Below are 24,395 nucleotides of genomic sequence, written 5' to 3'. Positions count from 1 at the left end.
TGAAACTGATCTGCTTCTCCTGTGCTTTATAGAGAAGGCAAGAGAGGTTTCAGAGCTCTGCCCACTGGCCCTGGCGGTGGTTATAGCTCACTCTTTGTGAAGCCCTTCTGTGAGCTCTTAGAAGGTCTCTAATTGCTGCACCTCACTCTCGTTTGATTCCCTGGTCCCAGTTGGTGCATCTCTATTCCAGGTGGCTTCTCTAGCATCTTCCTCGGTCTCTGGGCGTCCTGGGCTATACCCACAGCGTATTTCTGCCGAGGTCTCCTCATATCTCCAGGTTGCTGTTCTGGCAGGACGCATGACTACCCCATGATAACAAAACCAAATCTCTCCTACTTGGCTACTTCTGATCCATGAGAAGTACTTACACATCACTTGCCTAGCAAACTCTAGGAGTGCAGGCTGGTCTCAAAGGCAGTAAGAGTGGTAATAGGTCAGTCCTCAAATATCAGTCCATGGTCCATTTTAACTTTCCCAGACAAGAGCCAAATGCAGTCCTCTGTGTCTCACAACTTCAGGAAAGTACATTGCAAGGTGCTTTCCCCTTAAAGCATCTGCCTTACTGAGTTTAGGATTAGAAGGTAATGCTCCCCACACTCCCCCAGGGGGCGTGTAGAGGTGCACACTCACAGCCTGGCAACAGCTTTCTCCAGAGACGCTCTTCAGCCTTCATCTCACTCCTTTCCTCCTATCAAGTGCCTCAGTTGAAGCATTTTAGTATCTTTTTAGCACCCCACCCCCCAAACTTTTAGTTCTTTACCATCACATTGCCGTTAGTTAAATATAAGCTTGACCAAATTCACTATTGATCATAGGTTTTATATGTTTCTTTCATCTTTCACATTCATTTTTGGTTTGGGTGGCTGACTTTCCATATCAGAGACGGAGTTAACACAGGGAAATGGATTCTTGATTGGACCAGGAAGGATTGGAGGAGCTAGCTCTCCAGGAGAGCTGGCTCCCAGGACCAGCCCAGGAACTCACCAGCCAGAAAGAACTGCTACCTCTCCCATGATCAGAAGAGTGAGAAAGCATGAAGCTGCCCCACCAACACGTCAACTCCCTGTCAGTCCCCAGAGAGCTGAGTTTGCACACTGGAACCCTGGCATAGACAACCTCTAGGTCTCCATGACGTCGCTTGCCCAAAGAAAACAGGCATCACTGCATTGACCCTCCCTTACTTGTAAATTCCAAATCACATGCACATGTATCTGTTTAGTAGAATCTAATTATCAACCAGAACCATAGCTGTAAAAGAATCTACAAACAAAAAAGAGTCTTTAGCTTTCTAACCTCTGCAGTATATGCTAAACGGTGGAATAGATATTGCCTGCCATATCACAATATGCACCAGATTTCTACAAAAAGTTTCTATAGAAACTTTAGGGGTATACTCTCGATTTTAAAGGCCTGAAAATGTTTTTGCCTTTCTTTGGCTTATTTTCTAAGTCCTGATAATAGTACTGACTATAATTCTCCTCAGAATGCTTGAAACAAGACTTCATCTTCATATTCTGCCATCCAGTGTTTTGGATCCGAAATGAGAGGCGGTGTGATTAACTTTTCCTTTACAAAAAATTAAATGATATTTATAGTTAGAATTCCAGGACAAATATGTAAGCATCCTTTTTTGTAAAGTAATACTTCCTGATGTGTAATGAATCCTTTCATTTTGAAGTAAATGACTTTTACTGAGAAATGCTCTCTCACGTTTCTTATTGAGAATATAAATGATTTGAGTGCTCCTTTTTTTCCCCTGTATTAACTCCTTATCAATGAAGCCCGTGTCCTCTGACTTCTTGGCTTGTTCCCTTCATTTCAGTGGCTGACTGTCTTCATGTATCCAGTGGTTTTAGTTGCTTAGTGTTACTTACACAGGTGTAACAGTGCAGTCGTGAAGAGCCAGACTACTAGGGCTTAGTCTGGATCTAGGATAATTATTGTACCTTCCTCAGAGGATGGGTGTGTGGATTGCATGAGTTAATATCTATAAAGTGCTTAAAATAGTGCCCGAAGTAGAACAAGAATCGTCATCACTGCCCCCTCTACCACGTGGGATGGAGGCAGTTGCTTTAGGTCTTGTACGGGCCTAACTGCAGTGCTGTGCTGCCTCTGTTCTGGTCTCAGTGGATGGTGGATCCTACGGCTGAAGTTGCTGATGTCCTTGAGCAACATTTGGGACTGGAAGCTCTTGCACGTTTTTAAGAGATTTGACGCTTCTACTACATAAGTTGGAATACTTTCTTTTCTCCAGTGGTAAATGTTGGCAGGGGCTGTGCCTCGTGCTGCGGGTCAGGCACCTCATCTGAGGAACTGCGAGTGAGAGTCAGAGACGTGTTAGTCGGCATAGCCCTAGAATCCCCAGGTTTTTATTTTAGAGAAATTTTCAAGCGTATGTTATGTCTGACTGAATGCAAAGTATCTACTAATTTGACATCTGATTGCTTTCCCTCTTTGAAAAAATTCAGTTTTATGGTAAATGCTTTTTACAGTAGCATTTTTCAGTTCATAGTGAAAATAGTATCAAAAAATTTTTGAGCAAAGCTGTCATGTTTGATTTATTTATGCAGTGTTGAAAATTAGACTATGAACTACATAATGTGTAATATAAAATAGATCCAAGTGATGCAGATGGACATGACAGACACATTTGCAGTCTTTTAAGTTTAATGATATACTTCAAATTTTGGCATTTGAAAATGGCTAGTAAATAATGAAAAGTAGTTGTATGGTGTAGATTTCCTTTGATTATGCTGTATAAACAACTTATTTTAAAGTCTAGAAAATGTTTCATATTTTAATTATCATTACAATATATGAAAGATCTGACTTTCGTGATAATTTTAGTATACAGTAATAAAGATAAGCTATAATCTGCGCTTTCTGACTGACTAGGTGATATCAAATTTAGTGAGTTATTTTTGTACGATCTTAATTTGTATTAATATTAATACTTATTAATTAAGTATTAATTAAGTTAAAATTGGATAATTTTGAAAATTGTAGTGTATTGCAGCATATCTTTTTTTTTTTTTTTTTTTCGGTACGCGGGCCTCTCACTGTTGTGGCCTCTCCCGTTGCGGAGCACAGGCTCCGGACACACAGGCTCAGCGGCCATGGTTCACGGGCCTAGCCGCCCCGCGGCATGTGGGATCCTCCCGGACCGGGGCACGAACCCGTGTCCCCTGCATCGGCAGACGGACTCTCAACCACTGCGCCACCAGGGAAGCCCTGCAGCATATTTTAATTGACTATAGAAACAGCAGATATGACATATACACAAATGATATTATACTTATGTCTGTTGCAAAATGAATTTATTCTGTTATTTGTACCATCATAATTGTATGTCTTTTCTTAAATTGATTATAGATATTTACATGTTTTTTCTGCTTCTAGGCATGAAGAAACTGACTCTCAACCAGACCTAGGAGATGTCATTGTTGTGCTAAACAGCTTCAAAAGCAAAATACTGGAAGTACAAGTGTGTGAGGCCAAAGCTCTTTACAGGCTTTGTTCTTAGTATTAAGAATTCTTTTTTTGTCCTTAATTAATTAGTTTTTATTTTACTACTGATTTCACAGTTTTAGTACCTAAAATCTCATATTGGAGCTCTGGCAGTGAAAGGAAGAAGAGGATTAAATCATGAAGGGAAAGCAGAGAGCTTGAAGATAGAAGAGAAGAAACGATTTTTTTTTTAAGTTATGATGTGTCTACTGTATCTACTATATTTGTAACCAAATTATGTTATAAATTAGGCTTCAGAGATGAGATCAGGAATGCAGGTTGAAAAGTTACCCCTTTCAACAGGAAAAAAAAAAAAGTGATGTTTCAAAAACCAGAAAAGTTTTTAATGATGGCAGGTTTAGTTCTTTTGGACAAACCCACCTACTTAAAATCAGTAAAAATGCTGGGCGAAATGTTTTTTAAAAATTTTAAAAGCACTGAGGAGCTGACAAGAATGATAATAAGGAAATACAAAACCAAAATTAAATGGAAAATGAGAGCCTAGCGAAGTAAGCAGGCACCGAAGCTTCTCTTATCCCAGGAAAGCTGTTGTTGCCCTGAAACATTTGTTCGTCCTGGTACACCTGAACTATCGTTTTGATTTAATCTGCAAGGCGATGGGGACAGAACTTAAAACCCTAGACCCACATAAAGTGGGTAATCTATTAGAAGACCCTTTCTGCAATAAGCTGGCTATAGCTTCAGGGTAAGGATGAACCATAGTAAAGTATACCACGCAGTCTTTTAGCCCAAATGGGTATCACCTAAGGAATCAAAGGAGCCCTGAACCTTGAATTTGCACTAAAATGGCTCCAGATTAATAAGGTTTTACAGGCATCTGACAGAAACATCCAGATATCTCTGGAATAAGACTACTATATCCAAATAAACAAGGAAAACCAACAGAAATGGCAAATAACAGAGAGCAGATGCACAAACACTCCATATGTTAGAATTATTGACACAGACACTGAAACAACTATGCCTAAAGTGTTTAAAGAAATAAAAGACAGGCTTGAAAACAATTGCAGGGAATAAAAAACTATAAAAAGTGCATATCTGATTTTTTTTTTAAAGTAAAACTTCTAAAACTGAACAATACAATGACCAAAGAATTCAGCCTTTAACAAGGCCTCAGGAGAGAACTAGTGAGTTGGAAGATAGACCAAAAGACGTATCCCAAATGCAACTGACCTTATAAAAGAGGAAACTACAGCAGAGAGTATATAAAAGGCATAGAGAATAGAGTGAGAAATCTAAGATACCAGGATTGCATTTAAACGTGGCTCTGCCACTCATTAGCTGTGTGACCTTGGACAGATTACTTAACCTCTTTCTATCTCATTTTCCTTATCCATAATAGGAGTTAATGATGAAACCCTCCTTATAGGTCTACTATAAGGATAAGATAATTTAGCTTTATGAAGTACTTTGTGAGTGTTTAAAAATAAAATTCATTTAAATGGAGTTCCAGAAGGTGACGAAAGACAGAATGAGGTACAGGTATTATTTGAAGCAATAATAGCTGAGAATTTTCATGAGTGATGAAAGGTACTAATTTGCATATTCAGGAAGTCGAGTGATTCCCAAGCAAGACAATGAAAAGGAAATCTACACCTAGACTCTTGTTAATAAAACTGCAGAAAACAAAAGACAAAGAGAAATCTTGAGAGTAACCAGAAGAAAAAAGAAAAATTACCTTCAAAGAACTATAGTTAGCCTGACAGTTGGTTTCTCAGCAGTAATAATGGAAGCCAGAAGATAATGAATGATATCTAAAAGCACTGACAGAAAAAAGGAATGTCAACCTCGTATAATTCACCCTGAAAAGTATTTTTCAAGAAAAAACATAAGGTATTTTCAGACAAATAAAAAACTGGATTTGCCACCAGCATGCTCACACTAAAGGAAATTCTAAATGGTATACTTCAGGCAGAAAAAGAATTATCTCAGATGGATAGATCTGAGTTTGAAAAAAGAATGAAGAGAAAAGAAAATGGCAACTCTGTGGATGAATCTGTGAACAGTGAATACATAAAACAACAGTTATGTCTTAGGATCTTAAAAATCAATTAAAAAATAACAATAGTATTTAAGGCATTATATAAATAAGGGTGTGTATAATAACATATAAGGTTCTTATATTGACCAGGACAAGGATTATGATTACTTTTAGACTTAAGGGCAAATCTGAATGCTTTACATTTCTAAGATAACCACTAAAAGAATAGAAACAAGGCATAATGTCATAGTGAAGAGGAAAATGGAATGAAGCAAATTAATATAAATGGACTAAGAAACAAGAAATAAAGCAGAATACATGCACCATTGAAGAAGCACAAAATAGTAAGTTAGAATTTAACCCAATTACATTAAATGTAAATGGACTACATGTTCCAATCCAAAGACTAAGATTGTCAGACAGGATTTTTTTTTTAAATCCCACTCTATGTTTGCAAGAAGAAACACCTAATATATAACAATACAGTTTCAGGGTAAAGATTAAAATAAAAGTGTGGCAAAAGTATACTAGGCCAATACTAACCTAAACAAAGCTTGTATGGCTATACTAATATCAGAGATATTAAAACAACATTATTAAAGGTAAAGAAGGTTACCTTATATGTGTATATAAGGCAGATATAGAATTACCAAGAGAAACTGGCAATTCTCTAAAATACTGGGATATTTTTGACATACGTCTCTCAGTACTTGATATAACAGGCAGACCAACAACTCATTAGAGATGGAGATTTGAGCAGTGTGATTATAAATCTTGACCTACTAGATGTATATAGAACACAATAGCCAATAACACCAAATGAACAATCTTTCAGACACAGACATTAATAAAAATTAGCTTTACGTTTAGTTGAAAAGCAAGTTTCAACAGATTTCAGAAGAATGAACTCATACAGAGTATGTTCTCCGTCTACAGTGCAGTAGAAATTAATATGCAAAGATAACTAGAAAACACCCATTTTGCCAGAACCTCTGTGATCTAATAGTGGTAGCCTACCAGAACTCAAGCCTGACATACTGCAGAGATTCTCAACCACCAAATCATCAAAATTGACCTTGCGTCCCACATCATAACCTGTTTCTTATCACCTCTGCTCTTTTTCCTGTGATCAGTTATACATGTTTATACTCATCTTTGATACTGTTTTTCCTCTACTGGCTTTGGCTTCCTTTCTCAGGAAGAGAAACTTATACTGTGTCCTTCCAGATGAAAAACCCCACAAACTCAGACCAGCTGCTTAAGTTACTAACTCATCCCAAGCCTTTTAGGACCAGCATTCCAGCTAGTTTTATCCTAGCCCTACAAACAGGAGAGAAAAATATTTCTGCTGGGAGACTTGGGATGTCTTATCTTTGAGGAATTTTGATCATTGAAAAATTATTTTCTTTTTCTTGAGCTGGTTTTTTTTTTCACTGTCTGTATTGGCTCTAATTTTACCTGTTGGTCCCTGGTATAGAGGAGGTCTGACTCTTTCACCAAAGCCACCAAATCTTTGAGGGTGATAATCATGCCTTACCTGAAGCAAACGTTCTACAGCCTAACCTTACCTAGGTGCTTCGGTTGTTTCTTAGTAACAGATTTATCTGCTCACCTTCCATCTCTCAAAATTATACAAAAGGACAGGAAAAAGGGAGGAGAAAAGATAAGCAAGATAAAGTTTCAGCCCATGAACTCCAGTAGCCACTAATAGGTATTCCAGGAAGCAAGAACAGAAAATGGAGGAAGGAAAGTATCCCACAGATAGAGAAATATAAACACATCCATGTCAAGGGGTCCACAAATGAGTGAAAAATGGCCCACACGAGATCCTAAAAACTACCAAGGAGAAGAGGCAGGTCACTGCAATAGAACGACACACTAGCATCAGATGTTTCATTTTCAAGACAACAAAACAAAGATTTCAGTGTTTTGAGGAAAATTACTTTGAATCTAGGATTCTTCAGGCAAATATTCTCTGAAGGGTGAAGATTTAGAAAAATTATCTTTCACACCCCTTCTTGAAGGTGTTTGCCAGCACGATGAAGATGAAGCAGAAGAAAGAGGAAAATAGGTATTGTAAGAAATGGTGAAATCAGTGTGAAAACCAATGCAAAGAAAGCTCGAAAGAGGCAGTTGATTGTTAAGCCCCAAGAAAAATGTCTTCAAGAAGACAGGAATTCCAGACAGTTAAGTAACAAGAATAATAAACTGGAAAATATTAGGTATATGGTAAAGAAGAAGTATATCTCACCACAAGAAAAAATAAATACAATAAAATTCCAAGAAAAATACACTTCTGTATTGGTGAAATGTGAGAAAACAGAATCCATGGGAAGCAGGAGTGTCCTAGGAGGGCGTGGTGGTCACATCATCATAACTGTGGAGGAAATGTAACTGTAGTAGCCTTTCAGCTCTTCAGTGCGTTGTGTTTACAGTGTCACAATAAGCACTTCTTACTGATTTTCAAGTTGTAGAATAAACATGGCATAGTGCAAAAGATACAGTTATGTTTACCAAGCTAAATGTAAATATTATCCATACTTACAATGCTAAAGTAAAGTTTTAGCTAATATAAGTTGGGAGGCAGAGGGAAAAGGTAGAGATATTAGTGTCCTTATAACAGGCCATGCAAGAGAAACTTGAATTTGTTGGAATAAAAAATACAGATTTAAGCATTATTTAAAGTTACAAAATACTCAGTAGAAGAACTAATGACATAGTATTATCAAAACCTCCAGACAGAGGGAAAGGGAAGGGTGATATAAGTAAGCTGTTCATCTTTTGTTACAAAGAATGAATAATGCCTAAACTCTATGAATCAGATATACAGTAGATAACATCCACGGTTGACAATTCAGTAAATACGAGTATAAGCACATTATTTAGCAGTATGGAGGTAGCCACTAAAAACAAGAGGCTGAACTGATAGTTGAAATCAGATTGTGTCTATAATATACTAAGATCTTTCTTGGCTTCATTTACTACAACTATCTTAGATTTACAAGGGTCATCTTGTCTATATATTTCTAACCATGCAGCATAATATTTAAATCTACAAAATTCTAAAGTTTTTCTTTACCATGCTATCTAGGTACAAAAAAAGCCAGACAGAATTCAGGAAGATATCCTTTCTGATAAAGATGAAAAAAAAGGAGTGTGGGATTCCATTAAAAGGTGATTACTAATTAATATTTTAACTATAGACCCATCAGGAGTCTAGTTTGTGGAAGCCCTGCAGATGGTAAATATTTAAGTCAAGCACAGATCTTCTCTAGAAAGGATAAGACAAATACATAAATGTTACTGATGTAAGAGAGGAAACTGGAGCTATAAGACAACTGAACATAAAGGGCTGTTCAAACCAGGGAAGGGAAAGTCTATATCCAGTTAGGAGGAACCTCAGAAAAGACTCTGGAGGAGTGTGTGGCTAAGATACGTTCTAAAGGATGGACAGGAGACAGAGTGAAGGTACCTGGTTACGTGAAGTCAAAAAGATTGGGTGTGTTTCTCAAGGAACAGGAAGTAGCCCAGGTTAGCTGGGATGTTGAATATAAGGGGGAATCTTTAAGTTAGGTTGGGACCTATATTAGTTAATCAAAAAAGGAATATTTTGGCTCACATATCTAAAGAGTCCAGGAGTAGAACTGACTTTGGGCATTCAGGTGATGTAGTCCAGAAACTCTTTCTCCAACGCCTAGTTCTATTATCTGTGCTTCCTTCATTTTCAGACAAACTTTTACAAGAAAGAGCTTGCCATCTATCTCCCATGGGAAGAAATTGCCTCTTTCCAGATAGTTACCAGCACACGTTCCAAGTCTGACTCATTGGCCCAGCTGTTGCCTTGTATACCAGACTGAACTGATCCCTGTGACTTACTGACTAATCTTGGGTCGTGTGGCTACCTCTAGAGCCAGCAAGAAGGCCCATCCTGCCTAAACCTCGTAGAATGAAATTAGAGGAGGAATAGCTACTCACCCACCCACCTGCCCACAATACCAAGTTACTGTGACTAGAAGTGTAAAGAGCGTTAGGTGGGCAAACACAGAAGTGGGCTGCTGTGATCCACATTGTAGACAACTCGGAAAGTCCATTTTAGAGATTTGAATTTAATTTGAATTATGATAGAGGACTATTGATCATTTTTATCAAAGATAAGAAATAGAAACTTCAGGCCAAATAGCTTCAGCAACCTAAGCAGAAGCACTCCCGTCATTTTGGATGTTGCCCAGTTTCGGCCTCTTTTTCTATAGTTGACTCCTTGTTTGATAGGAAGAATCGTGTTACTGTCCCAGTATGTGCATTGAACTGGTTACTGACCAAGAAAGGCTCGAACTCACTACTTTGAGAGGACTTCAGAGCAGGTTCGTTTGACAGGGGATAATGTAACAGGATCCGGGCATTTTAAAGAGTATCTGTTCATGAGCTTCCATGAAAACCAAAGGTAGAGACGAGAAGGAGTAAAGATAACTGTTAGCCTATGGCTTAGCCACTTATCACACAGCGAGGATGCCAAAACAAATGCTGCTTTGTTAGAAAGAGAGAGGGTAAGTTTGGGGGATGGTAACTCCTCCAGATGCATAAGTATGTTACAGTGTTTTCACTTTTTTATCTTAGTTTTAATCCTAACTTCAAGTGATTTTTTTTTTTTTCCTCCCTGAATCAACTGTGTATTTTTCTTATTTGGGGGATTACAATGAGAAAACATTGCAAGAATACATCTGCCATAACAATTCTTATTTGGCAAAATATATTCCATGTCAATTGTGAATTGTTTAGTTTTCTAAAATCAGTCATTTTAAATATCTGTGCATATAAAAATGAGATTTCTAATTAAATAAACATTTTCAATAGGAAAAAGAAGAAACGATACACTATGAATACCCCAAATAAGATTCAATCACTTTTATATATGAGGTGGGGCCTATCAAAGGCTGGTCTGGGTCCAGAAAGGGGTGACAGTGACAGCTGGGCCCAGATGAGGCTGTGGCGATTTAAACCACATCGTGAACGGACGTGGCTCCCCAGTGCTGTCTTATCCCTCCTGGAGACACGCCCAAGGCACAGAGGTCCCCGCAGCCTGTGGGGAGGCTGTCCCTGGCCGGAGGAGCTCTAAGCTGTGGGTGCCTCTTATAGCATCTTGTCCTGGGAAGGCACATCCACAGCACTCAGGGGCCTCCCCGTTAGCACAGACGGAAGCTCTGGTGTGCCACTGTTAACACTTGCACATTCTGTTTCTTCGCTCACGATTGGCCTTCCTAAAGCCTCAGTATGTTGCATATAGCCATAGAATGCCACAGTTCATCCTCTGCTCTTAAAACAACTTTTGTAACTCACAAAGATTCAAAGGTATTATCTCATTAACCTAGAGAAAACAGAATTGCATTCTATGTTGTCCAATTTTAAAAAATCATAAAACTTCAAGTTACATTGTCACATGTTTAAATAATTCATAATTTTTAGGATAAGTACTTGTTTACGGTGTAATAACCATTCAGTTTGAAAAGCCTTCCTATTTTTATTTCTTATCAAATTTAATATTTAGGTATGTAAAGTTTGCAGATGTGTATTAAGAAAATGACAGTCACTTCTTTTTCATTCAAAGTTTCACAAGGAGCCTGCATAAAAAAGAAGACAATAAGGAAACAGACGTTCTAAACATTTTTTCAGTTGCTTCTGGCCATTTATATGAACGCTTTTTAAGGTAGGTATATTTTTTTATTTAATGTTTTGAAAAGTAATACATTTACATGGTCCAAAAAGAATTTTTAAAGTTTAAAAAAATAAAAGAAATTACAGTGGAAAAAGAAAAATCTCCCACCTCTGTTTCCTTGATACCCAGTTCCCCTTCCCACAGGAAACCAATGTTATTATTTTCATAGCCTGCCAAATATATGTATAGACAAGCCCAAATATGTATTTTTGCTTTTTTTAACTCCCTTTTCCCAAATAGTAACAAAGTACATAGTGCTTTTGCACCTTGCCTTTTTTATTTTTTTCTTACCTAAAATTATGAGGGAAGTATATTTTCTAAATACAGTGAAATTCCATGTGTTTGATTTGAAATATTGTTATTCTTTAAGGTTAGAAAATGGACATATTTTGTAGTAAGATGTGTGAGGAAAAAAAAGAATATATAGTAAATTTTCCTTTCCTGGTGAAGAAATACCATGTTTTATAAAAAGGGGGAGGAGTCTGAGAGAAGGAAAGCAATATTTATAAACTACCAAGGGCTATTTTTTAACTGCTTCTATAGAAGGATCACAGAGAACGCCTCAAAAATGTTTGAATATGTGTTGATATTTTAAGATGTACTTTAGATACATCTGTATCTTCTCCAATCAGAGGTCTAGGATAGCAAAACAAGTGGCCTGTCCAGTAACTTTATCAAAATACGACATGTTGTTCAGCCCTTCAAGGTTTACACACCTGCTATTAGTGACACGGTAACAGAGCCAAGATTAGACGCTAGTTTAACTAAACAAGACTGTTTCAGACTAGCTTCTTTCTCTTGTCAGCTGGACCAAACAAAAGCAATCAATTTAGTCTATACCAGGTATATATATATATATATATACACACACATATATATACACACACATACTTACGTATATACAATATATGTGTATATATACATATATTCTTATACGTTACACACTTGCTGAGCAGCCATAATATTTGAAGATACATCACTATTTCTCCATAATTCATAGTGAAACCTACCAACTAATATCTTTAAATATTTAAAAGCCTTAAGAGAAGTAGGATGAACCCCTATTAATGTTAATTTATTGAGTTTATTGTTGTTTTATGCAGAATTATGATGCTTTCTGTTTTACGGAACACCAAAACACCAGTGAAGTTCTGGTTTCTTAAAAATTATCTCTCACCAACATTTAAAGTAAGTACATTAATTTTTTTAATAGAGTAGTTAATATTTCAGAAGTAAATTCTTTATATCATTGTAAGTTCACATAACATTTCTCTTTTCAGAATGGGTCTTTTGAAATGTATATTTACTCAAATTACTATATGTAATCAATTTAAAACCTTGATAATCAGTATTTTTTAATCTATTTTAAGAAAAATTCTATGCAGCTTTTATTTAAAGAAGTGATTAAAAACACAGCAGAAGATGGTTTATGTTTAAGTAAACTCAAAATCAGGATTAGTGGGTTTTCATAACAATAAGTAAATAAAAGTTGGCAATGAAAAATATGTACAGATTGTTAATTAAAAGAATTAGATTCTGTCATATTTTGACAAAGAAAGGCAGGAACAGTAGAAAATATGAAAACTGCACCACAGAGAATAGTTTGATAGGACCAAGAGGAGTGGGGCTCTGGTATCACATGCGGTACATCGGTTGGTGTGGTAATGTGGGCACTATAGGTAGTGTCTCCAGCAATTTGTATTTAGAAGTTTTTCGACGGCCAACATCTGTTACCCTTTACTCAGCCCTACACTCTTGCCACAGAGTGTACCCCGTTTCTTCCTATTAATCAGATTCCAGGCAAGTTAGGGTCTCATTCAACAGCAGTTCAGAGAAATTTTCTTTCTAGACCAAAACCAGCTGTGAAAGCAGAAATAAAAACAGGCAACCATGCTTTTATTCCTTGGCGTTGCCAGGCACATTGCTAAGTACTTTACCTGCATTATTCAGTTGCTCTTCATAAAGTCCTATTCCCAGAAAACCACGACTCAGAAGTTACATAACTGGCCCGCACAGTTGGGAGGTATCCAGGACCACTCTTAAGTTTAGAAACCCACTAGAAGGACACACAGAACTCAGAAAAGCAATTATACTCACAATTACAGTTGATTACAGCAAAAGGATACAGATTAAAATCAGCAAAGCAAAGAGATGCATAAGGCGGAATCCAGGGGACACCAGACCGAGCTTCCAGTTGTCCTTTCCCAGTGGAGTCATGTGGACAGAGCTTATACCTCCCAGCAAAACTGTGACGGTACACATGGAGTGTTGCCAATTAGGGAAGCCCACTCAGACCTGCTGTCCAGAGTTTTTACTGGGAATTGGGTACATAGACCCACCTGACGGCCACCATGACTGACCTTAGCATCTAGCCCCTCCAGAGCTTGAGCTGATATCTTGTGGCCCAAGGTCTCCATCATAAATCACATTGTTGGCACAGACTGTCAGGTGTGGCCCTAGGTCCCCAGGTAAATACAGACGTTCTCATCAGGCAGGATATTCCAAAGTTAGCACTTACTTCCCAGGAGCGAAGGGCAAAGGTCCCAACCATTCTTTGAGCAGGATTTGTCCTTTATGGCACAGGCCTTAGATCAAATAGCTAATTAGTAGCTGAGATTTGAGCCCAAGTGTTCCGACCTCAAAGCCCAGGTGCTTAACACTTATGAAACAGCTCCTCTACCCTCCCCACCACCACCAAGAGTGCCGCCTCCTGTACTTACTTGTAAACTGAAAAAGAACCCATAAATATAGACAAGAAGTCTTACTAGTTTGTTACTAAACTTTTAACATGTGATGCAACACTGCATCGGGGGATTTAACTCTGCATATACTGAGATGATACAATGTGAAGATTCTCTTAACAGGAAATTATATCATTCACTAGAAACGCAGTGCTATGTGTGGAAAAAAGCCTTGTTCTGCTGCATGGCCAAGGGTGATACCATATCTGAAATAATATTTTCCTTCTTTTTGTAATTTGTTCTTTTTGCTCGAAATTTTTACCTTTTATATTTTTTTCAGGGAAATATAACGTGTACAAACGGTAAATGTGCAACTTTGATGAATTTTTACAAATTTAAAACACCTGTGTAACCAGCAGCCAGCTATGGAAACAGAAATTGCTAGTACCCTAGATCTTTTCCCTTCAATTTTAAAAGCATACTTCCTTTCTTCCTTCAGATCTTCGCTGAATTATACCTACTTTGGGAATAACCCTTTCCTGACTACACTATGTAAAATGACAGTCCCTTCTGATCTTTCATTGTATTTCCCTTCCCCTTTTATTTTTCTCCATAGCACTATCTTCTATAGATACCTTACTAATTTCACTTATTTTATCTAAAATGTAAGCCTCACGAGAGCCATGATTTGTGTCTGTTTTGTTTCATTACTGGATCCCTAGGGCCTAGCATAGTGCCTGGCACATAGTGCATTCTCAGTGAACATATTTTAATACATATTCGTTGAATTAAAAAAAAGTTTTTCTAATTTATCCTAGTTTTTTTTTTTAAGTTTGAAATGAAAGCAGTGACTCCCGGTAACTGTTCTAGCCATAATTTCAACATTTTGCAACTCACAGATAAAACCAATGCTTACAGTAAGGAACATACTTTAAATCTACATCGTTCTTACAAGAGCAGGGAGAAAATTAAACTAAGCATATAACCAGCAACTAGCTACAAGTGAGAATTGAGGAGATGAATGCAAATTCTACATTTGCTGACCCGTCTTTACCCACTCCTTTACCGTCATCCCTCTCAATATCTGGACTCTTTAGCCAAACTTAGATAACAGTGTACATATTTAATTAACTGCTCTGTTTTAAACAGAATAAGATACTCTAAGCCTATAAGACACTGAATCAAATATCAAATATTCATGCCACAATAACTACCTTGTATTTTTAATCCTTGAATTAAATAGTCATAAATCTCAAACATGAAACTCATATGGAGAATATAATTTATCAATTTACTACTAATTTTGTGGGCTTTGTACACCCTTTTCATCTTCCTATCTCTCTGACCAACCAGCATGTTGACATGTGCATAAAGTGTTTGATGCACAGGTGTTCCATGATCCAGAGGCTTTCCTTTCTATCATCAGGTTTTCTCAGGTCAAACATTAGTAGTAAAAGTAGAGGAACAATTATCTTATTTAATAAGCCTGCTAGTGTACCTATTTTTAATGCCTTTAAACTACAAAGTTTTATGTATACTTCCATCTTTAAGTTTGTCAGCATTGTCTTATTTCTGATTAATAGGTGTAAGTTGTAGAAGTACTGTTCAGACATTTTACCGATTCATTTGTAACAACTTGTAAACTCTAACCTTTAAAATGTTAATTTTTTCTCCAAAACAAAAACTGCTTTCTGTTCCTTGAACACAGTCTTTGATTTGTGTGTGTGTTTTAGGAGGTGATCCCTCACATGGCTGAGGAGTATGGATTCCAATATGAACTAGTCCAGTACAGGTGGCCCCAGTGGCTTCATCAACAGACAGAAAAACAAAGGATTATTTGGGGTTATAAGATTCTTTTCCTTGATGTCCTTTTTCCTCTTGCGGTGGACAAAATCATTTTTGTTGATGCTGACCAGGTAATAAGATTAACTATTGTTTTTAAGAGTACTTAAGACTTTTTTACACTTCTGAGTATAGGGATGCAATTTATGTTGCCGCTTCTTATTACTGTCTTTGTTGCCACGCTATGCAAACATAAGACATAATTTTGACATATAAGCAAAGTATCTTTTTTTTTAAAAAAAGTCAGTATTCCAGGGGAAAATCAAAGGTGTTGCCAGAAGTACCATTTATTCCTTAGGACGAGGCAGTTTTTTCCTCTGAAGTAGTAGTTTTTTGTTTTTTTTGGGGGGGGGGGTTGGTAATTAAAAATAAAAGAAATACTTATATTAGTCATAATAAAAGTAGCTATGTGAGTTCCTATGGATATGAGCTGAAATTTGTTTAAAGTGAACTATTTCTTCTTGCTGGAAAAGTTAGCAATTACACACACACTCCTCTCATTTTTCCACCTTCGGCCACATTCTTTGGCAATTAGCCAATAACCAAATCCCATCATTCTGCCACTTAAAGAAAGAGTCCTAAATTTGGCCAGAAAAAATTATGGTCCTCAGCTTTCAAAATTTATATATCCAGAAGGTTTTATGACTTTTCCCCTTTTCTCCTTGCATGCCTTTTTAATCACTAATGGTAAAAAATATTTTTAAAATACACAGAATTTCTCTTAAAAATTTAAAAAAATACACAGAATTTCTAAGAACGATAATATGTAAATATAAATATTACATAAATCAAATGCACAAGTTAGTATTTTTATTTAGGACCAAAAGTATATTTTCAAATCCTACTTTATAATTTACTTGTATTCTAAATTCTATTACTTTTGTATTATTTTTCAGATTGATAGATATGAATCATTATAATTAAAAACTAATAGGGAAAAGTGTAATGAAGTAAGCATTTCCAAGCATACTGTCTGACATAAAATTTATTTTTCCTATTTTCCCCCAATATATACAATAATATTTTTCCAGCAGGCTAGAGTCTATTAAAAAATGAAGCATACTAACATTATGTCTTTGAAGCCACTGAGAATAATTAAGAGATTTTTCTTTATGATTCAAACTAATATTTGCCAATATTTAATAATGGAGTTACATCATAGAAATCATTTTGAAGTATTAATCTATACCTTGAGAAATTAAGAGCTATGTGCTTGTATATTTAATTCCTTACCAAAATATATTTTGTTCAAAATACCTTGATTACAAATCAAAACCACAGTGAGATATCACCTCATACCTGTCAGAACGGCCATCATCAAAAAGAACACAAATAACAAACGTTGCCAGGGATGTGGAGGAAAGGGAGCCCTCCAGCACTGTTGGTGGGAGTGTAAACTGGTGCAGCCGCTGTGGTAAACAGTAGGGGGGCTCCTCAAAAAACTAAAAATAGAACTAGCATATGACCCAGCAATTCCAGTCCTGGGTGTATATCCAAAAGAAACAAAAACACGAATTCAAAAACATACACGCACCCCCAGTGTTCATAGCAGCATTATTTACAGTTACCAAGATATGGAAGCAACCCAAGTGTCCATCCACAGATGAATGGATACAGAAGATGTGAGGGGTGTGTGTCTGTATATAATGGAATACTACTCAGCCTAAAAAAGAAAAGAAGAAAAAGAATAAAATGTTGCCATTTGGAGCAACATGGATGGACTTGGAGGGCATTATGCTAAGTGAAACAAGTCAGACAGAGAAAGACAAATACTGTACGATATCACTTATATGTGGCAGCTAAAAAATACAACAAACTAGTGAATAAAACAAAAAAGAGGCAGACTCGTAGACAACAAACTAGTGGTTACCACTGGGAAGAGGGAAGGAGGGAGGGGCAATATAAGGGTAGGAGATTAAGAGATACAAACTATGAGGAATAAAATAAGCTACAAGGATATACTGTACAACACGAGGAATATAGCCAATATTTTATAATAGCTATAAATGGAGCATAACCTTTAAAATTGTGAGTCACTATATTGTACATCTGTAATATATACTACAGGTGTATATCAACTGTACTTTAATTTAAAAAAGAATATTAAAAAATACCTTGATTAAAAATGATGTAACAAGCTATTCTTATTAATGAGTAAGACCACTGTCATACAGACTGGGTATGTAAATTTTAGGCTTCTTTTAATCTGTAAGGGCAAAAGGAAAAAATAGAAATTTGGTAAACTCATGCTACATGACAGAACTGTGGGGAAAACTCAGTTCTCTGTCTTTCTACAACAAGGTGATGATGATTTGAGATTCATATTACAGGGGCTTCTATTATTTTATAGTCTTCATCAGAGAAAGTATTCTAATTATTTAGGTTGTGAGACATGACCTAAAAGAACTCCGAGACTTTGATCTGGATGGAGCTCCTTATGGGTATACTCCCTTCTGTGATAGCCGCACGGAAATGGATGGGTATCGTTTCTGGAAGACGGGATACTGGGCATCACATCTTTTAAGAAGGAAATACCATATCAGGTAAGAAAAGTCATACTCTTACCTTTGAGTGAATAAATAACTTGTTGAATTACAATACTCAGTTTTCTTGGAAAATATACAATAATGGCAGCCCATTATCTAGTGCTTATTACATGCCAATTATTCTTACAAGACTTTACATATATTAGCTCATAAAATCTCTATGACAAGCTTTTGAGATATTGCTACCATCTCTATTTTATAGATGAGGAAACCGAGGCATACAGCATTTGTGTACCTTGCCCAGGCTTATGCTGCTAGTTCATAGCTGAGCCCGGAGTTAAACCCAAGTACTGTGGCTCAGCTGTATGTTCCTAACTACTGTAGAAGATTTCAACTTGGTTTGTCGCATAGCAAAATGAAGATTGTCTTCAAAGCTGTTACTGTTTTGTAGGCCCATGAGTTTCAGGAGATCTTGGAAAAACGTAAGGTGACCTTAAGAGGATGTGGATCCTAACAGCGTCATATCAAACTTCAAACTCCTTGGAAACAGTATTAGACATCAGGAGCAAATTATGAAAGGATTCATTATTATTAGACCCAGGGATATCTAACGTTAGTACCAACACTGTAGACAATCACTGGAGGAAAGTAAATCTATGTAAACACCGTAGGCTCTCAAGGAGTCTTCATTTCTTGCAGTGCCTTATACGTGGTAGATCTCAAGAAGTTCAGGAGAATCGCAGCAGGTGACAGGCTCCGGGGCCAGTACCAAACTCTCAGTCAAGATCCAAACAGTCTTTCAAACCTAGATCAGGTAAGTAAAATATTCATGGAATAATTTTCAATACATAGACATAGACTGTTCTATCTCCCTGTTTATAGATGTCAAAGTCTTGTATTTTTAGCCTCTTTCTTCCCTTTATGCAATTTTGTATTAGCTATCTTGACTTACCTATTTTTTCACTTCAAGCCTAACATTTTCAGAATAGCGTTTGATCCTCACCTTTCCATGCTTAAACGTCTTCTTTCCACTATGTGCCCTACCTCACTTTGTTACCCTAAATTTTTCTTACTTGCTTCCATCATCATTTAAACATGTCTGTCTCCCTCCCCCCCCTTTCTCCCATTTCTCTTTCTCTGTGATTTTTAAGATAAACTCCCTTCATCCTGTGCCCTCCCTGACTACTGCCTTACATTTTGTTTTTCTTCACAAATACTTTTTTTCTCAAATCCCATTATTTCCTCATTATTGTATCCTGCTCATTTCCTCATTTTAGCAATTTAAACAGAAGAAAAAGACCCTGTAGCCTCTTTATTATTATTCCTCTTTCCAGTGACTAAAGAATATAGGTTCTGGATTTCCCTGGTGGCGCAGTGGTTAAGAATCCGCCTGCCAATGCAGGAGACACAGGTTCGGATCCCTGGTCCAGAAGGATCCCACATGCCACGGAGCAACTAAGCCCGTGCACCACAACTACTGAGCCTGCGCTCTAGAGCCCGCGAGCCACAACTAGTGAAGCCTGCGTGCATAGAGCCTGTGCTCCGCAACAAGAGAAGTCACCGCAATGAGAAGCCCGTGTACCACAACGAAGAGTAGCCCACGCTCTCTGCAACTAAAGAAAGTCCGCACGCAGCAACGAAGACCCAACGCAGCCAAAAATAAATAAGTAAATTAAGAATACAGGCTCTTACTAGAACCTTCCATGTTTGTTAGTTCAGGAAGTATCTGTTGAATACTTGCTATGTGTCAGATACTCTCCTAAGCCCTGGGACATCAGAAAGCAAAACAGAGATCCTTAGCTCATGGTGCTTTCATTCTAGTGGGAAAATAACTAAATAAATTAATGAACAATATTTAAAGGTAATAAGTGCTTTAGAGAAAAAATAAAACACAAAAACATGATAGAGTTCAGAATGGTGAATAGGGGTTAGAGTTTGTTGTTGTAAGCTGAGCGGCCATATGTCTATACGCAGGTGACGTGCAGATGGAGGCTTAAGAGCTGAGCACGCAGGTACCTGTGAGAATCCCAAGCAGAGAGGATGTCGAATGCAAAGGTCGCAAGGTGGGAGTGGGCCTTACATGTTTGAGGAATAGTACAGAGGGGAAAAACAGTCTGGCATAGGGAAGAGAGGTGACGGAGGGTCTAGATAATATAGAAATTTGAGGCTGTTTGTTTAAAAATTGAGCAAATGGAATATTATAGGTCAAAATACTAATGATTGATTCAGGAGCACACTGATGAAGGACTGATTTAAAAAAATCATTCTTGAAAGTTGAGAGAACTCCAAATATGTATGTGTGCAAATGCAAGGTAGCGTCTTTGCAATGTTGCCAATTAGTAAAAAACAGACGTAGAGTCCTCAGTAGACCCCAGTAACATTCCAGATTTAAATTGTGAATATCACATTTTTATAATTCTTAGTCATTTCCCCAGTGGATTATTCATAAGGAACCCTACTGGTTATCTGTGTGTGGGTAACTAAGGAAAGGACCCATTTTTCAAGCAGACCAGCAAACATCTGAGGGACTCTCCCAGCGCTACATCACCACATTTGGGGGATGGTGGTCCTTCTTCGGACACTTTTGACTACCATTCCCGCCAGTCCACTAAACACTTCTCACTAAAGTCAAAGTGATATCTTCTTATCCAGTGAACACTTCTTGTTTCTTCTTATTTGCCTTTTTTCTGATGTGGGTGTTTTTGACCTCTCCTTTCTTGAAACTCCCTTGGCTTTCATAATATCAAATCTTCCTGGTTCTTCTCTGATGTCCGTGACTTTCCCAGCACAGTTTATTTGAGGACTACTCTTTTTCTACCTCGTATTTAAATGTTGCTGTCCTCTAAGTTTCTGCCCGTGGCCCACTTCTCATTCTGTACCCGCTCTATTGGCTTCTTACATACACTGGCTTTAATTTCCAGCTTTTCTACCAAGAATTCCCAAACCTTTATCTCACTCTTCTCTCTCCTCTGAATGCCTAACTCATATGTTAAATCTACTGAAATAGACCCAGTAATACCCAGAACATTTCTCAAATTAAAAGTCAAAAACCTGAGCCATATTCCTCCTCCACTGTTCTTTACATCAGCAGCTACTGCTCAGCTGCCTATTACAGGTTGGGTTATCCAGGAAACAAACTGACTCTAAAGTGGAAATTAGCCTGCAGGAAGTTTATTAGGAAGTGCTCTCAGGACTAACCGCTGTTGGAGAAGGAAAGGAAGCAGAATTAGGCGAATTCTACAAATTCAGCCAAGGCCTCAGACAACCCCCACAGGGAGTTCTGAAGCTGAGATGGCCTTTCCTTGTTGTCACAGTTTGTCGAGGGGCCCAGGTCTTTATTCCTTCACCTAGATTCCCCTAACCTAGTGATACAACCCAGAACCTCCTAGAGTTATGGGGATAATAAGCACAAGTTCCCCAGGAAGGTCACTGGGAGGGATAAGCAGGGTCAGTTCTACTTTGCCCCCTTGGACCCACGCCCTTGTCCTTAATCTTCTTTCTGGGCCCCTGACCAGTCAACCAGGCCATTCACCATTTCATATGAATTTATATATATTTTAGCCTTAGGCTGCTTCTCTTCTGTATACAAAGTGAATGATAAGGTACAGCAGTTAAAACAGTTCTTAGAAAATTCATAGCACTAAGTACATATTAGAAAAGAAAAAGGCTCTCAACCTCAGCTTCTACCTAGAAACTAGAAAAAAAGAGCAAATTTGAAACCAAAGTAAGTAGAAAAGAGAGAATAATTAAGAATAGAGTGGAAATCAATGAAATGAAAAAAACGGAAAAATGGTATGTTTCCATAGATTTTCTTATGAACCAAAGCTGGTTCTTTGATAAAATTAAGAAAACATAAACCTCTAGCCAGACTGATCAGAAAAAAAAATAAAAGACATAAATTACTAATATGGAAATGAGAGACATGACAGCACAGTATCTACAGATATTGAAAGAACAATGAGAAACTATTACAGAAAACTTTACGGTAATAAATTCAACAACTTCGATGAAATGGACAAATTACTTAAAAGACATGAACTACCAAAATGCACTCAGAATGAAATAGATAACATGAATAGCCCTATAGCAATTGAAGAAATTAGTTTAAATCTCCAGGCCCAGATAGCTTCTAAATTCTACCAAACTTATGTGAATTCCACCCAACATTAAAGAAAGAAATAGTATCAATTCTACACAAGCTCTTCCAGAAAACTGACATCACATTACTTTTGCCATATTCTGTTGTCAGAAGGAAGTCACTAGGTCCAGCCACACTCCAGGAGGAATAATTGCACGAAAGAATGAATACCAGAGGCACGGATCACCGGGAGCCGTACCAGAAACTGCCGACCATGAACCCAGATAGCTATCAACACGAGATCGGACAGAAAGATTGTGGTGTATTTACTCAGCAGTAAAAAGGAATGAATTATTCATACATATAGCAACATCGATGAATCTAAAAACCATTACGCTGATCTAAAGAAGCCAAGCCGAAAATATACATATTGTAGGATCCTATTTATACAGAATTCTAGAAAATGCAACCAATCTACATGGACAAAAAGCAGTTCGTGTTTGCCCAGGAGCTAACTGGCTTAGGTGAATGTAGAAAGGACAGGCAGGAAGGATTGCAAGAAGGCACAAGAAAACTTGAGAGTGATCTTGATGGTGATCGTTGTGTCGCAGGAATATTTGTACGTAAAACTTATCAGACTGTACCCTTTAAATATGAACAGTGGATGGACTGGCATAAGGTTAGACATATATAGATCAATGGTCTAGAACTGAGAGTCCAGAAATAAACCCATGCATCTATGGCCACTGGATTTTTGACAAGCATGCCGGGATAATTTAATGGAGAAAGAATAGCTTTTTCAGCAAAGGTGCCGGAACAACAGCATATCCACGTGTAAAGAGTGGATTGGACCCCTTCCTAACACCATATATAAAAACTAACTCACAATGGATCAAAGGCCTAAATGTAACAGGGTCACGTATAAAACTCCTAGAAAATACTGGTGTACATCTTTGTAACTTTGGATTAGGCAGTGGTTTCTTAGACATGAAACAAAAAGTACCAGCAACTAAAGAAAGAATAGGACTGCATCAAAATTAAATACTTTGTGCATTAAAGGGCACAAGAAAGTGAAAAGACAACCCACAGAATGGGAGAAAATATTTGCAAATCATATATCTGATAAGAGACTAGTATCCAGAACACATAAAGAACTCTTATAATTTAATAACAAAAAGAGAACCAATTTTTTTTTTTTTTTTTTGCGGTACGCGGACCTTTCACTGTTGTGGCCTCTCCCATCACGGAGCACAGGCTCCGGACACGCAGGCTCAGCGGTCATGGCTCACGGGCCCAGCCGCTCCGCGGCATGTGGGATCTTCCCGGACCGGGGCACGAACCCGTGTCCCCTGCATCGGCAGGCGGACTCTCAACCACTGCGCCACCAGGGAAGCCCAAGAGAACCAATTTTTAAATGCTCAAAGGATTTTATTTTTGTTTTTGGATGTGCTGGGTCTTCGTTGCTGCATGCAGGCTTTCTCTAGTTGAAGCGAGCGGTGGCTTCTCTCGCTGCAGAGCACGGGCTCTAGGTGTGCAGTCTTCAGTAGTTGCAGCATGTGGGCTCAGTAGTTGTGGCACGCAGGCTCAGTAGTTGTGGCACACGGGCTTAGTTGCTCTACAGCATGTGGGATCTTCCTGGACCAGGGGTCGAACCCGTGTCCCCTGCATTGGCAGGCGGATTCTTATCCACTGCACCACCAAGGAAGTCCTGCTCAAAGGATTTAAATAGATATTTTTCCAAAGAAGATATACAAATGGCCAATAAATATGTGAAAAGATGCTCAGCATCACTGGTCATTAGGAACTTCAAGTCAAAACTACAGTGAGATACCACATCATACTCACTGGGATGGCTGTAATACAAAAGACAGTAAAAGCTTTGGCAAGGGTATGGAGAATTTGGAACCATCCTACACTGCTGATGGGAACGTAAAATAGTATAGTGTAGTGTATGTGTCTGTGTGTTTTGCCAGCCATGTTTAGTTGCATGGAGGCAGGTGCAGAGTTTGGATTTAACCAGGACTATAATTTTGCCAAGCGAGTACAACTAAATGCGAGAATGGTAAGACAACTGAGAATATATTCAAGG

The 24,395-nt window shown here is 37.7% G+C and overlaps 1 protein-coding gene across 1 annotated transcript in view; it reads left to right on the top strand.

Annotated features, from left to right (window-relative positions):
* Positions 1 to 24,395, top strand: part of UGGT2 (UDP-glucose glycoprotein glucosyltransferase 2) — a 164,564-nt gene that overhangs the window by 129,287 nt on the left and 10,882 nt on the right. Inside the window, exons 30-36 of the mRNA XM_060128687.1 lie at positions 3,400 to 3,484; positions 8,601 to 8,683; positions 11,112 to 11,210; positions 12,323 to 12,407; positions 15,634 to 15,816; positions 18,125 to 18,285; positions 18,928 to 19,042. Coding sequence (XP_059984670.1) covers positions 3,400 to 3,484; positions 8,601 to 8,683; positions 11,112 to 11,210; positions 12,323 to 12,407; positions 15,634 to 15,816; positions 18,125 to 18,285; positions 18,928 to 19,042 — 811 coding nt within the window. The remainder of the gene's footprint in view (positions 1 to 3,399; positions 3,485 to 8,600; positions 8,684 to 11,111; positions 11,211 to 12,322; positions 12,408 to 15,633; positions 15,817 to 18,124; positions 18,286 to 18,927; positions 19,043 to 24,395) is intronic.

The sequence above is a fragment of the Lagenorhynchus albirostris genome, chromosome 18, assembly GCF_949774975.1.
Source record: "Lagenorhynchus albirostris chromosome 18, mLagAlb1.1, whole genome shotgun sequence".
Lineage (NCBI taxonomy): Eukaryota > Metazoa > Chordata > Mammalia > Artiodactyla > Delphinidae > Lagenorhynchus > Lagenorhynchus albirostris.
The sequence above is the reverse complement of the archived record's forward strand: the minus strand, read 5'-3'. Positions and strand labels throughout refer to the sequence as shown.